Source organism: Eimeria tenella, genomic scaffold (assembly GCF_000499545.2).
Source record: "Eimeria tenella Houghton genomic scaffold, Eth_scaff78, whole genome shotgun sequence".
Lineage (NCBI taxonomy): Eukaryota > Apicomplexa > Conoidasida > Eucoccidiorida > Eimeriidae > Eimeria > Eimeria tenella.
In genome coordinates, this window is record NW_013543451.1 from 103,633 (window position 1) to 115,207 (window position 11,575).

Genomic DNA, 11,575 nt, shown 5'->3' on the forward strand with positions numbered 1-11,575 from the left:
AGGACTTAGAGGGCGGGGAAATATAATCTTTGGCTGTGTTACACTTTTGTCCAATGTTTTGCCTCTCTGGAGCTTGACATTCGCGAATCCTCTTCCCTTCAATAACAACACGTGAAACTCGTGAGGGTCCCCAGCCCTGCCGTCTACGCATTGAAGGCTACGGATAATGGCGGCACCGGAGCCTGCAGGTCGCTCACCGCAAGAGCAAGCAGTGTTGACCTAAAGCTTTACAGCTTGTAACGAAACAGCGTAACCGTCGCAAAAGGAACTGCAGCAGCTGCTCGACCAGCAAGAACTGCGGCAGCAACACAAACTGCAGTTGCACCAGGCGATGTCGCCTGCAGAGGCAAGTAGCATTAAAACTTTTGCCTTCTTCAGTGTTTCAGAGCACAGCGTGAGGCTGCTGCTGTGCCTGTACTTCCTTGCAGCAGCTGCAGCGGCCGCAGCAGCCTCACAATGGTCCATCTTCTCATCGTTTGCCACCCACGGCAAACTGTGTCAGAAAAAGCAACTATGCAAAGGCAGCACTCAGCGTGTCTGGTTTTTAAAGTGGCTTCAATCAAAGGACTGCAGTAAATGCCGCTTTCTCGACTTTTATGCCGTTGGCATTTTTGTCACTTGCTGCTGCCTGTTGGGCCTTCTGAAGCAGCAAGAAGTACGCCTGTTGCTGCCGCTTTTACTGTTGATGCTGCACTTGTTGCGTCGATTTGGGGAGCAGCTACTGCTGGTAGCATCTGACGAAACCTCTCGTATGCATCTCTTCGCTTACGTCTTTGGCTGCACGTAAGGTTTGGTGGTGCTGCTGCTTAAAGCACTATACTTGATGTTGTCTGTGTGGGACATTTCGTTTGTTGGTGCTATTAGAATGCGCTGGTTGCAGCATTGGAGTCGTAGTTGGGCTCCCCCTGAGTATCGGAGACTCGTAGCACAGCAGGTGTCGTTTTTGACATTGCACCCGTGCAGGTATTATGTTGCGACTCCTCTAGCTTTTATGTCAGCGGCGCAACGCCGCCATCAACTTCGGCTTTTGCAAGACGGGGCATCTGTGGGGCTTTGGGTTACCTCTAGTCTGCTGCAGGCGAGTCTGCAGCTGGCCCTCTTCGTAGCTGCCGTGCAACCAGAGGCACTGTGGGATCTAATAAGGTTCTTTCGAGCTATCAAGGGCTGACGCAGAATGTTTGAAGCCTCTCCCGTTGTTGCTTTTGATGTAGCTTGGGTTCCAGCTGCTGAAGCCTGCCGTACTATGCTTCAGATGGCATCACACATCTCTCTTGCTAGTCTACGGCGACAAGGGGCTCGGGAGGTCAGCTTACGGAAGTGCGGAGGCAACCCAGACCCGGGAACTGATGCTGCGGAAGGTATCTCGGTGGGCGTGAAAAGACGCAAGAGCCAAACAAAAAGCAGCAGGAACCCTCGCAGGAACACTTTGAGAGGCAGTAGCAGCACCTCCAGCTCCGACTGGAGAGGTCCCTACACGATCCCACGAGGACCCCTCTTTGCGTATATCAGCTGCCCCCACTATCTTTCGGAGGTTTTAATCTACTTCTCTCTCCTCCTTTCTGCTCCAGATGGCCCCACGTGAGTTGCTTGAGCTTTGCGACTGCAAGCCTACCGCCCACAGCAGTGCAGCTTCAACAATGTGTCTATAAGAAAAACTAAATGCACCTTTCGTGCACTTGTGTACCTATTTTCGCTGTTCCTGCCTGAATGGCCTGTAAGCTCCATGACAGTTATGGTCTTTCTATTTATCTACTTGCAGCTGCTCAAATTTAAGTGCAGGCATGCGGGCTGCTCGCTGTTAAATATAGAAAGAACACTCATCTCGTTGTGTTCGCTTGCCGCAGAAAATGTTGTTTTCTATACGTGTTGATCTGCATGATTGTCAACGGTATGGAACACGAGCACAGACTGAGGCGCTGCTGGACACGAAATAGTCGAAGGCAGAGAAACGTAGAAGCACAACAAAGTCGAGCAGCAAACAGATCGCTAGCTGCACATGCCTTTCGTCAAATCATGCACCCACGCCTAAACCCACATGCATACGCATATGAACGCATCCGCGCCTAGGCGTTACGGTTGGATACACGCATAAGTGTATGCAATCAAGCCCTGAAATAGAGTAGTACCACATATACGGGGCGAAAGGTGACGCAAGTATTAGAGCATCAATAGAAAGCTCAACTTTCAAAAGGTGCCTTTCCAGGGACGAGGAGAAGGAAACAAAATGGCTGTTCATATATGTGCAGCGCAACAAACTCACCGCTGGTACCTGGAAGCATTTGGCTCATCTTACCCCAGGTGAGACAATCCTTAATTGCTACCGATCTTGCTGCTACTGCGATTTGCGGGTTTGCGGCATCCTTGAACAGTAGTTAGCAGTGCGTCAGCATGCCACTTCCCTATTTGTTTTCTTGGGGTCCCAGAGCTTTGTTTGCTTGTACCGGTCATTCGAGGCCACCCGCTATGGCGAATTTTGTTTTGTGACCGTTTGCCTTTTGCCCCTGCTTCCCTGTTTCCCACCGCGGTCTTTTCTCTGCCACACCCGATCCCTCTTGTCAGGCTTTCCCAAGAATCACTTGAGTCAATGCTCATGTAAAGGACCGCGAGTGTGTGTGTGCGATTTGTAGGGAGCGCCGCATAATATTTCCTTTTCTTTTCTAGATTCAATGATTTTCTGCGCCATACCGACGTACTTTCCAGCTCGGGAACTGCCTAGGATTCGGGATCTCAGTGCACTGAAGCATTCACTGCGTGTGCTCTTTTTTTTGTGAAGCCGACGCTCAGTCATCAGCAAAAGGCTGGCGCTCCTCTCCCTTTCAACGAGGACATTTCTAGCTAGCAGCAGCAAACAGCAAAAGCATGTTTGGCGGCATCGCCTGAAACCTGTCTTGAGTTTGGCAAGCAAAAGTACAGTGTGCTCAACGGCGAAGAAACCTAGGCCCAATTGGTAGCCATGGTAAAACTCTCTATAAGATATATGTACTTCGAGCACACGGACACGTGAACGCGACTCTTGGGGTCTTCTAGAGACGCTGGTAGCATACTGAGGAGCTGCGTGCTAGTTCCTTTTGTTTAGTGCATCATTGGAACCCGAACCCATTTCTACTCGTGTTCTCCCTTCGTCCCCAAGGTTTTCGTTCGGTTGCACCTTCCATCGGTGACATCCTGACGTTCAGCCAGTGTTCGGCCGAAGCACCGAGCCTGCATCCACGAAGGCAACTTTCTGTATTCCTTGAACAGTACAGCTAATCCACAGTCACATTATGTGAATGCCTAATGTGCAACGGTCTAAGGACTGTACCGCGGCATGGGATCTGTGCTACAGCAGAACCGCGAGCCGTGGAGGAGCGGCACTAGTACACTTCTAGTTTAAGGGGAGGGGGCCTTTGGCAGAAAGAACGGACCAGCTAAAAAGAACGAGTCAGAGGACTTAGGGAAGCGTGCAAGAGGCGTGGTAGGATGGGTTCACACACTAGCGGCTGCCCTGCGACCAGCAGACGCTGCGCGGACTTGAGCAGTAGCGAAGGGCTGCCACTGCCTGCTTGGGCTAAAAATGAAGCTAGCCCTTTAGGCGAGCAAGCCTATGAGTTGCAGAACACAGGTGCACTGGGCGTCACAGGTGGGAAAAGCCCGGTGCGCGCACTTGCGAAAGGGCCTAACACTGTTGAGCCTTCTTCGTGAAGAAAGCAGGTACAGATACTGCATAACAAGGAAATGCCCATCAGTCATGGATGCAGAGGAGCCTACTTAACCAACAGCAAAAATTTGAAACCAGGAGCTGTCAGAAACTAGAAGCAATTACAGGCACTGAACTACCGGGCGAGGCCGAACTGCGGGGAAACGGCCCACAATTCTGGATAGTGTTCTGCGCTGGTGGAGCTATGCTGTGTGATATACCAGCCAGAACTCTGGGGCTTGCTCTATGGAGTCTGTACGACAACGCTTATCTGATGTGAAGGTGTTGGCCAAACCGGTAGAGCCTTTTTCGATGCAGTGGGCACGACGAAACTAGGCCACGGCACAGGGAACAGCAACTCCGTAAAGATCGTGTGGACTTCAGTTTGCGAAGAGAGCTTACACCACCGCGAAACTTTATAAGCCTTGTGTATTTAGAGTGGCCACGACCCAAGAAATGGTGATTCCCTGAGAAACGCGTGTGCACAGTAGCTCTGCGGAGAGAGCCTACCCATTGATTGCGTAGTAACAATACCAATGGTGTGGTGCGGCCGTGAATATTTTCGGCTGCCTTCCTTTGTAGCTCTTAGTCCCCTACTTTTGGGGCTTCACCGGATTACACGACATAAGGTAGGCTGGTATCTTCGATATGATAAGCGGGGAGACTCCTTGGATGGTAAGCTTCCATAGAGAGCACTACCTAAACAATACAAGGAGTTCTCTGCCCGGATGCAGCGCGAAATCACATCCAAAACAGGCCTAGAACCTGCTGGGATCAAGAATCGAGCACTATGACTATGGAGGCTGCGATATTCGTAAGTTTATTCAAAACGAGATGCAACTCGCAGCCGAGTGCATGGTAGAAGCCGCAGATCGGGAAACTTTTTGGAAGGCATCTGCCTTGTGGATCCTGGCTGTGGCGCGCTAGAAGGGCTGCACATCATTCTGGCTGCACTGACTCCTGTCAAATTTCTGAAGTGCGATGGCACGCACAATTTTGTTTGTTCCCAGGCACAGAAACAAACAACCCTGGAAATGCTAGGCTTAGTGGATTCCTAAGGAGCAACTAGTCGAAAGGCGGCGTGGAGCCAACGTGGCCCCATTCCCTGATCCAGTGTACTCTAATGAGTAGCTCAGCAGAGTGGAGGCTCAGAACTTCCCAGCTGGGTTTCTTGAAGCACAGCGTAAACATCGGGCCATCTTATCCACACGAAATACCGCCACACTATAGCAAGAGTTTCCATGTATCCTCAGAGCCCTAAATGGAGTACGTTGACATACCCACTGCTCTCTATGCACCTCGTCCACTGTTGAGAAAGACAATGAAGGACCTGGCGAGCCGCACATGGTAGTTCACTGTCACGCATTGAACACCCCTGTGGTCAAACCTATCTTGTTCATGTCTCCTACTGAAACTGTCCTGTAAACCTTGTGTAATGGTAAGCATTTGTTTCCGCCGAATTGCGAAGCTAGCATTCCCAAGGAGAACCAACCAAAAGCTGCTTTCCGCTTCCTTACCAGGCCACTTCAGCACGCGATAAAGCCTTCCGCCCCAGATGCCCGTCGAGCCACCTTAATACATAGCTTTAATCCGTAGTAGTAGTTAGTAGTAGTGTCGGACCATGTTGTCACTACATAGTTGCACACTGAGCCTGGCCAGGCACTTGGCTCACTGCTTCAAGTCCTGTGCATGCTCAAACATAATTTTCAGCCCGGTTCCAGTCGTGGATGATTGTGTGCTGCTCCCCCTCATGGGTACCCGTAATTCAGACCCTCGCGGCACCTACTCTTGAACGAGATAGCCTGGACACTGTTATGGTGTCTACTCCTTCCTCATGACCCTCAACCATCAACTGAACATTGAACTGCTAGGAGAGATGCTTTCATTTTCCGGCATTTTGCAGAGGTGGAGAAACGAGCGAACACACAACCAATACAAACGCCGTCCCTCACAAGCGTTGTTGACGAGGCATCGACGTACATTGCTAGGCGCACTGCAAGAGAGCGTTAAATTGAGCGACCCAGCAGTACAAAGGATAGAATATACGTAAAGTTACGGAATTACGTATAAATTCATTCATTGATGAGGGGTCTCATGTGCTACGCGTTGGCCTGAGCCTGCCGCGCAGTAGTAGGTGGAAACCTCTAACATCAGAAGAGGTCTCTGGGTGTGATATTGGCCCGAACATTATGGGCGGTTTCTGCTCAACTCTTTAATTTAAGAAGCGTGCTTCCTGTGATTTAATTTTCAGCGTGTTTGATGATTTCCACAGTCGCATTAAATCTGCTCGTACCTTCAGCCCGCATGCGCAGTTAAGAACTGCCGCAGCGGCAGCAGCCACAGGCTGCAAGAGGCCACAGGTGCTTCTGCGCTCCCATCGGCTGCTCCGTTTCCAGCCCTGCGAGTTTTTGGGCTCCCTTTGTATGGATTGTTGAGAGTTTTGAACGTTGGAAGAGAGCCTTGCAGCGAAAATGGCAGTAAGCGTCTCCATGCCAATACCATGTGCGCTTGAGGATGCCTGTGGGGTGTGCCTCAGGGCGCGTGGGCCTCAGCCGTTTTTGAGTTGCAGCTAAAATTATCGTGAGAAAACTAGCAAAACGCTTTGTAATCGCTCATTTTGGCTTTTCACTGCATTCCCCTAGAGCAGATGGTGCATGCGACGGGAAGGGCAGCATGTGGGGGGTGGGGGTCTTGGTTCCCGTGTTTTAATATTCTTCGGAAGCTGTCGTACCCTTTTCATAACCTCTTGAAACAGTTTTCTAGATTTCCTTAGTATTGAATCTTTTGTGCTTCCCGCGGGGCTTGAGCAGATCCACTATGCGGTTCCGTGCTAAAGTGATAAGTCCTTAGCTTTTTTAGTCCTTAAAATTATTTTAAAGTATGCATTGTGGGGTATGGGTGCTGTGTGGTTTTCACAGACAGTCAATGAGGTCTCCTTGCACTTTGTAACCCCCAATCTTCAGTGATTCCCAATGTGCGCATTTTTGGGTGCGGCTGTTGATTTAGGATCGCTTCTCGGCACGCCTGCTGAAGCCCTTCGAGGGCGTCCCTCTGACAGAGGGTGCGGAGAAAAAGCTGAAGCGCAATGCAGCTCTCGCGGAGGCTAGGAAGAAGTCGCTGAAGGCGGTTCGCGAGGTTAGTCTGCAGCAGGATACTGAATTGATCGCTTGTAGTGGCCTTGTGTCGAGGAAATTAGTTTGATGAACCAGTCTTGGTGGCGGATGCTTGGTTTTTGTTTTCAGAAGAGGGCTGCCAATCGACACGCGCTCAAGCTTCGCACGTACAAATACGTGAAGGAATACAGGCAACAACGCGAGGAGCTCATTAAGAACAAGCGAGAGGCCCGTGCTCAGGGTTAGGACACCCGCGCAATTTGATTATATATGCAGTGAAAATCTGCAGTATTTACTCCTTGCTCTGTGGCCCAAGGATGAGATACCGGAATCCGACAAGGCTTCATGGCCGACTGCGGAATATCTCATGTTTCAATCGCTTACTGATGGAGCCACACTCAAGACTTGAGTATTCTAACGCATATCGTGCTGACTACATCATTGCCTGATTGGTTGTCAAAAATCAGTGAAAGCTCAGCGGCGAAGGATGACCAACATCTGCTGATGGGACCTGCGGGTTGCCTGAGGAATAAATTTTTCCTGTTTCAATCGCTTACTGAACAAATCACGCCGCCATTTTTTACGAGACAGTTTGATACAGTAGGGTGTTGTGTGTTGCATCTCCTGTCGTTGCCGTTCGAGACCCACCATGCGGCACAGTGTGCTTCGCGGTGATGTGCTGTTATCTCAGGTGGGTTTTACAGGGTGGCCGAGCCGAAGGTCGTTTTCTGCATCCGTATTAAAGGTATCAATAAGCTCGCGCCTAAACCTAGAATGATCCTCCAGCTCTTCCGCCTTCGTCAGCTGCACAACGGTGTCTTCATTCGCGTCAACAAAGCAACGATGCAGATGCTCCAGGCAGTCCAGCCCTTCGTCACGTATGGCTACCCCAGTTTGTCGACGATCCGCAAGCTAATCTACAAGCGTGGCTACGGTGAGAAATATGTGCCTGATGCGTCAGCAATATGCGTGTTCGTTTTCTTCCTGCATGAAAGTTACTCGTTATCTTCTCAAAACTTGGCTGTGCATAGTGTTGTGGAGCTCTCATTTGCCTCGGCGCTTTTGCTTCAGCCAAGGTTGGTGAGCCCGGCTCGAAGCAGCGTATCCGCTTGCAAAACAATGACATAATTGACAAGCACCTGGGCAAGTACGGGATTCACGGCATTGAGGATCTCGTGCATGAAATTTACACTTGCGGCCCCGCATTCAAGCAGGCCAACGCGTTTCTGTGGACATTTAAACTTTCTTCTCCCAGGAAAGGTTTCAAGTGCAAACGCCACGGTTTCTGCGAACCTCGACCAGGTCAGTGCAGTTGCTCTTGGATACAGGGTAGAGACAGCATAGAGCGACCCAGGTATCAATAGCGTTTGTTTCGACCGTTTTCCAACTCGCTTTTCTCAGGTGACTGGGGTAACCGCCAGGAGCTGATAAATGAACTCGTCAGGCGGATGTGCTGATATGATGTCGGGGAGCGATTTTGTTGCAGTTGATGCCTTTCTACGAGTCTCGCTAGGTGTAGGCTGACCTGGGGTTGAAAGGAATACCGATTACAGATGCTACTGGGGAGCTTTCATCAGGGCATTGACGCTTGCAGTGTCTTTGCTGGTGTGTCGCTCACGCAAAAACTGCGGCAGAAACCTCAAACTGACTCTACACTTAAGCCGTGCTTCCTGCAACTTACGCGGAGTACAGTTCTTAGTATCTGCGTCGATTTGTTGCAGTTGCTGACCAAATGCACAACTTTCTGAAACCATATAGCTGACGATGGTGCTTCCCAGTGTACACTCCAGCCGGTAGGCTATAAGCAGATCAGGCGCAGGAGCGACTGGTCACTTTCACAACGCAAGCAAAACTGTACTGACAAGTCAGTCAGTATCAGCTAGCAACCTATTGGTGGCTGCAGTTACACTGTGCCTGAGAGTATGCGTAGGCCTCCACGGCTATATATTTGGAATGACGACCTCTTCGCCAGAGGCAGCGGCCTGCAACGTATGCCGCTGTCCGGCAGGTACAAGCCACTACTAAATTAAAGAACTTATGAAGGAGTTGGAACCAAATGAACCGCGACTGCCATCTTTCAACGACCAGAAGGGAAAACCATGAAGGCACGCCAGCTGATGTGTGAAGCAGTCAGCAGCCCTTCTGCCTGCCCACGCATTCGCACGCTTTTGCGAGCCGTCGAGCTAGCTCTCTCCAGCCTAGCTACACTAGTTACGTGCTCCATTGTGAGCCTATGCCGAGGGCACTTCAACTTCCCCAGAGTCGATCTCTGCCTGGACAGCAGTAGGTGCCTTGCCATCAACGGTGCAGCCAATTGAGGCGCTACAAGCAAACGTGCACAACGCACGAAAACCACAGACATAGCATGAGCAGTCCCAGACGCAATATTGAAACCCTGCAAAAACAAAACCTACACTCGACTGCTCACCAGGTGCCCAAGATCTCCTTAACCGTGCCGGTAAACTCGTGAGCAAGCGACTTGGAGCGCATTGTGCGTGCGATCTGGAAGACCTGCTGCAGTGTGAGGTTGCCGTTGTGTTTAATGTTCTTGACTTTTTTCCTGTCCCTTGGGGGCTCCTTAAGCTCCTTAATAATCAGAGACGAAGCCGAAGGCATCACCTCCACAGTAGCCTGACGATTCTGCACCTTCAGGCAAACTGTAACTTTCAGCCCCTTCCAGGCCATAGTCGCCTTTGCAATATCGTCACCGACCTTCTTGGGTGACATACCTGTGTACGGATGCACAGCACAAAGCCACCGCCTGAATCGGCAATACTGCCTTCCCTGCAAGGGAGATCTACCTCCCCGCCTGGTGTGACATATGCCAAAATACGAAAGAGAATGTCTCTTTTTTCTCACCCAGCGGCCCCAGTTTCGGGGCAAGGACCGAAGAGGCGCCAACCTCACCGCCAGTTTGGCGGAGGTAAACTGCAGACAACAAACGCAGAAATGTTCGGGGTGTGTGTATCAAATGCCAAACCAAATCATTTTTACTCTATACAAAAAAGCTGCAGCATTCCGAAGCTTTGTGAATCGTTTTAGACGGGAAATGTCGCCACGCAACTTGCCGACCTCCTAAGCATGCAAAGCGGCGAAGGCGAGATAGTTGCTAACGTTCCCGAAGGCAGTGCTGCTAAATTATGAAGACTGCACTGTTAAAGCGTGGCAAGTCGCTTCTCATGCGAGGAGTCGCTTTGTGAAGGGGAAGGAAGCTAGGGCGGGGCAGATAACCAGAATGGAGCGGCGGTGGGGTGCCTCACTGTACTTGATCTCATTAGGGTCGAATTTCTTGGCCATTTTCAAGAAGGTGCTCCCCCAGAGGCGAATTCCACGAAAATAGCCACAAAATAAGAGCCCCACAGAACCAAAAGTACAATCAATGTGGCAAACGCCCGCCCAGAGACCAGAAGCCCGAGAGGCTGCTACTGGGCTGCAGGCTGCTGCTGCCAGTCGTGCTGGGCTTGGGGCTTTCTGTGAATTGATTGTTGTGCAGGTACAACCGGAAGAGTAAGTGTAACCTACAGAGTGACTGCTCACAATTCCTGGAGGAAAGCCGAATGGCGTTGCAGTTCAATTCTTCTTTAGCCTCAACGATGACTCGTGTAGAGCCAGGTGTCTGGGCTGCCTACCTTTTGCACCATTGCATGTGTATAGTATTTCCGCTCGCGTCAGGAACCCATTTCCTCCCTGTAAAATGAAATTTTTTGCAAAGGAAATGTTAGCGGCACATAAAGTATCGATGATGAGGAGTCATTGCGAGGCTATATGCCCTGCAGTTCTACTTGCAAATGGTTGTTTGATTGTTGGTGCGGGCTCTGGTGCTTGCTTACACGGTTCTGGCCTGTATGAATATTTTGCATAGATTCCCTAAAGGCTTTAGCAGTGTGTTGCTCGATAGATGCACGGGACCTGATATTACGAAATGTGGTGCAGATAGTGCAGGCAAGGGTCAGGAAAAGCTAGGTTTCAACAGTTGGTGCCCCGGGAAGGAAGAGCTGAGTGGAAAGTGTGGAAGGAAATTAGTTGATCTCGGAGATTCGGAAGATCTGCCACTGCCCAAAGCACCGGTACTAGCAGTCTATATTCTAGATGCCGGAGGGATTCGTTCGACAGAGGTTAAGTGCAGAGGGCAGATGGCGCCCAGGTCGACAAGCATTCTCGTTTCGACCCCTTTCGTAGCATCTGTCTACGGAGAATGCTTTAATCGCTCAATGTTTGGTGCTGCCTTCGGTGCGTGGAACGTCACCTACGCAACATTGCCTAGACAAACAGATCGATCCGAGTTCTTTCAAGAGTCTTTTCACTAGTGAACTGTTGACAGCATTCCTGTTAAGCGGGATGAATGGGGACCATACCCTTTGCAAGTGGAATTACGCCTTTACAGCGTACATAGGATACTTTCAAAGCATGCTACACCAGCAGCACCCCACAGGGTCTTGCTCATTGCAGGCAACACCTCATTACATTTTGGGGTTTGAGACCGGGTATACAAGAGAAAGTTACTTGCACTGAGTTCGTTGCTCGGGGCGTCGCAAGCCCGAGCCTTAAGCTAGACAGAAAGCCGCCAAAACTTCCCGGTAGAAAAGGCTTAGAGAGGGCAAGCTCACGAAATTCGTTGCTTAGGTTTTGCCGTTTGAAGAATGTTTTTGTCGCTGGAGGAGAGGTTTGATTTTGCGCATCGCCTTTGCTGCCTTATGACGTCAATATTGCTTGCATCAACTTTTACGTTCAGTTCAGGAGATGTATGCACTTTCGTGACACGACTTCAAAAGTCGCAGTTTCGCTG

General features: G+C 50.4%; 2 protein-coding genes across 2 annotated transcripts; one reads left to right on the plus strand and one right to left on the minus strand.

The window, feature by feature from the left end:
* Nucleotides 1-6,147: 6,147 nt before the first annotated feature.
* Nucleotides 6,148-8,246, plus strand: ETH_00009245 (60S ribosomal protein L7, putative; the record flags this gene model as incomplete). Its single annotated transcript, XM_013378202.1, has 6 exons — nucleotides 6,148-6,153; nucleotides 6,683-6,811; nucleotides 6,919-7,030; nucleotides 7,481-7,723; nucleotides 7,861-8,091; nucleotides 8,191-8,246. 6 exons carry the CDS (start codon nucleotides 6,148-6,150, stop codon nucleotides 8,244-8,246), a joined length of 777 nt encoding a protein of 258 aa, XP_013233656.1.
* A 774-nt stretch (nucleotides 8,247-9,020) lies between these two features.
* Nucleotides 9,021-10,086, minus strand: ETH_00009250 (60S ribosomal protein L12, putative; the record flags this gene model as incomplete). The annotated part of the gene is made up of 4 exons (XM_013378203.1): nucleotides 9,021-9,111; nucleotides 9,218-9,518; nucleotides 9,649-9,717; nucleotides 10,050-10,086. 4 exons carry the CDS (start codon nucleotides 10,084-10,086, stop codon nucleotides 9,021-9,023), a joined length of 498 nt encoding a protein of 165 aa, XP_013233657.1.
* Nucleotides 10,087-11,575: the final 1,489 nt, after the last annotated feature.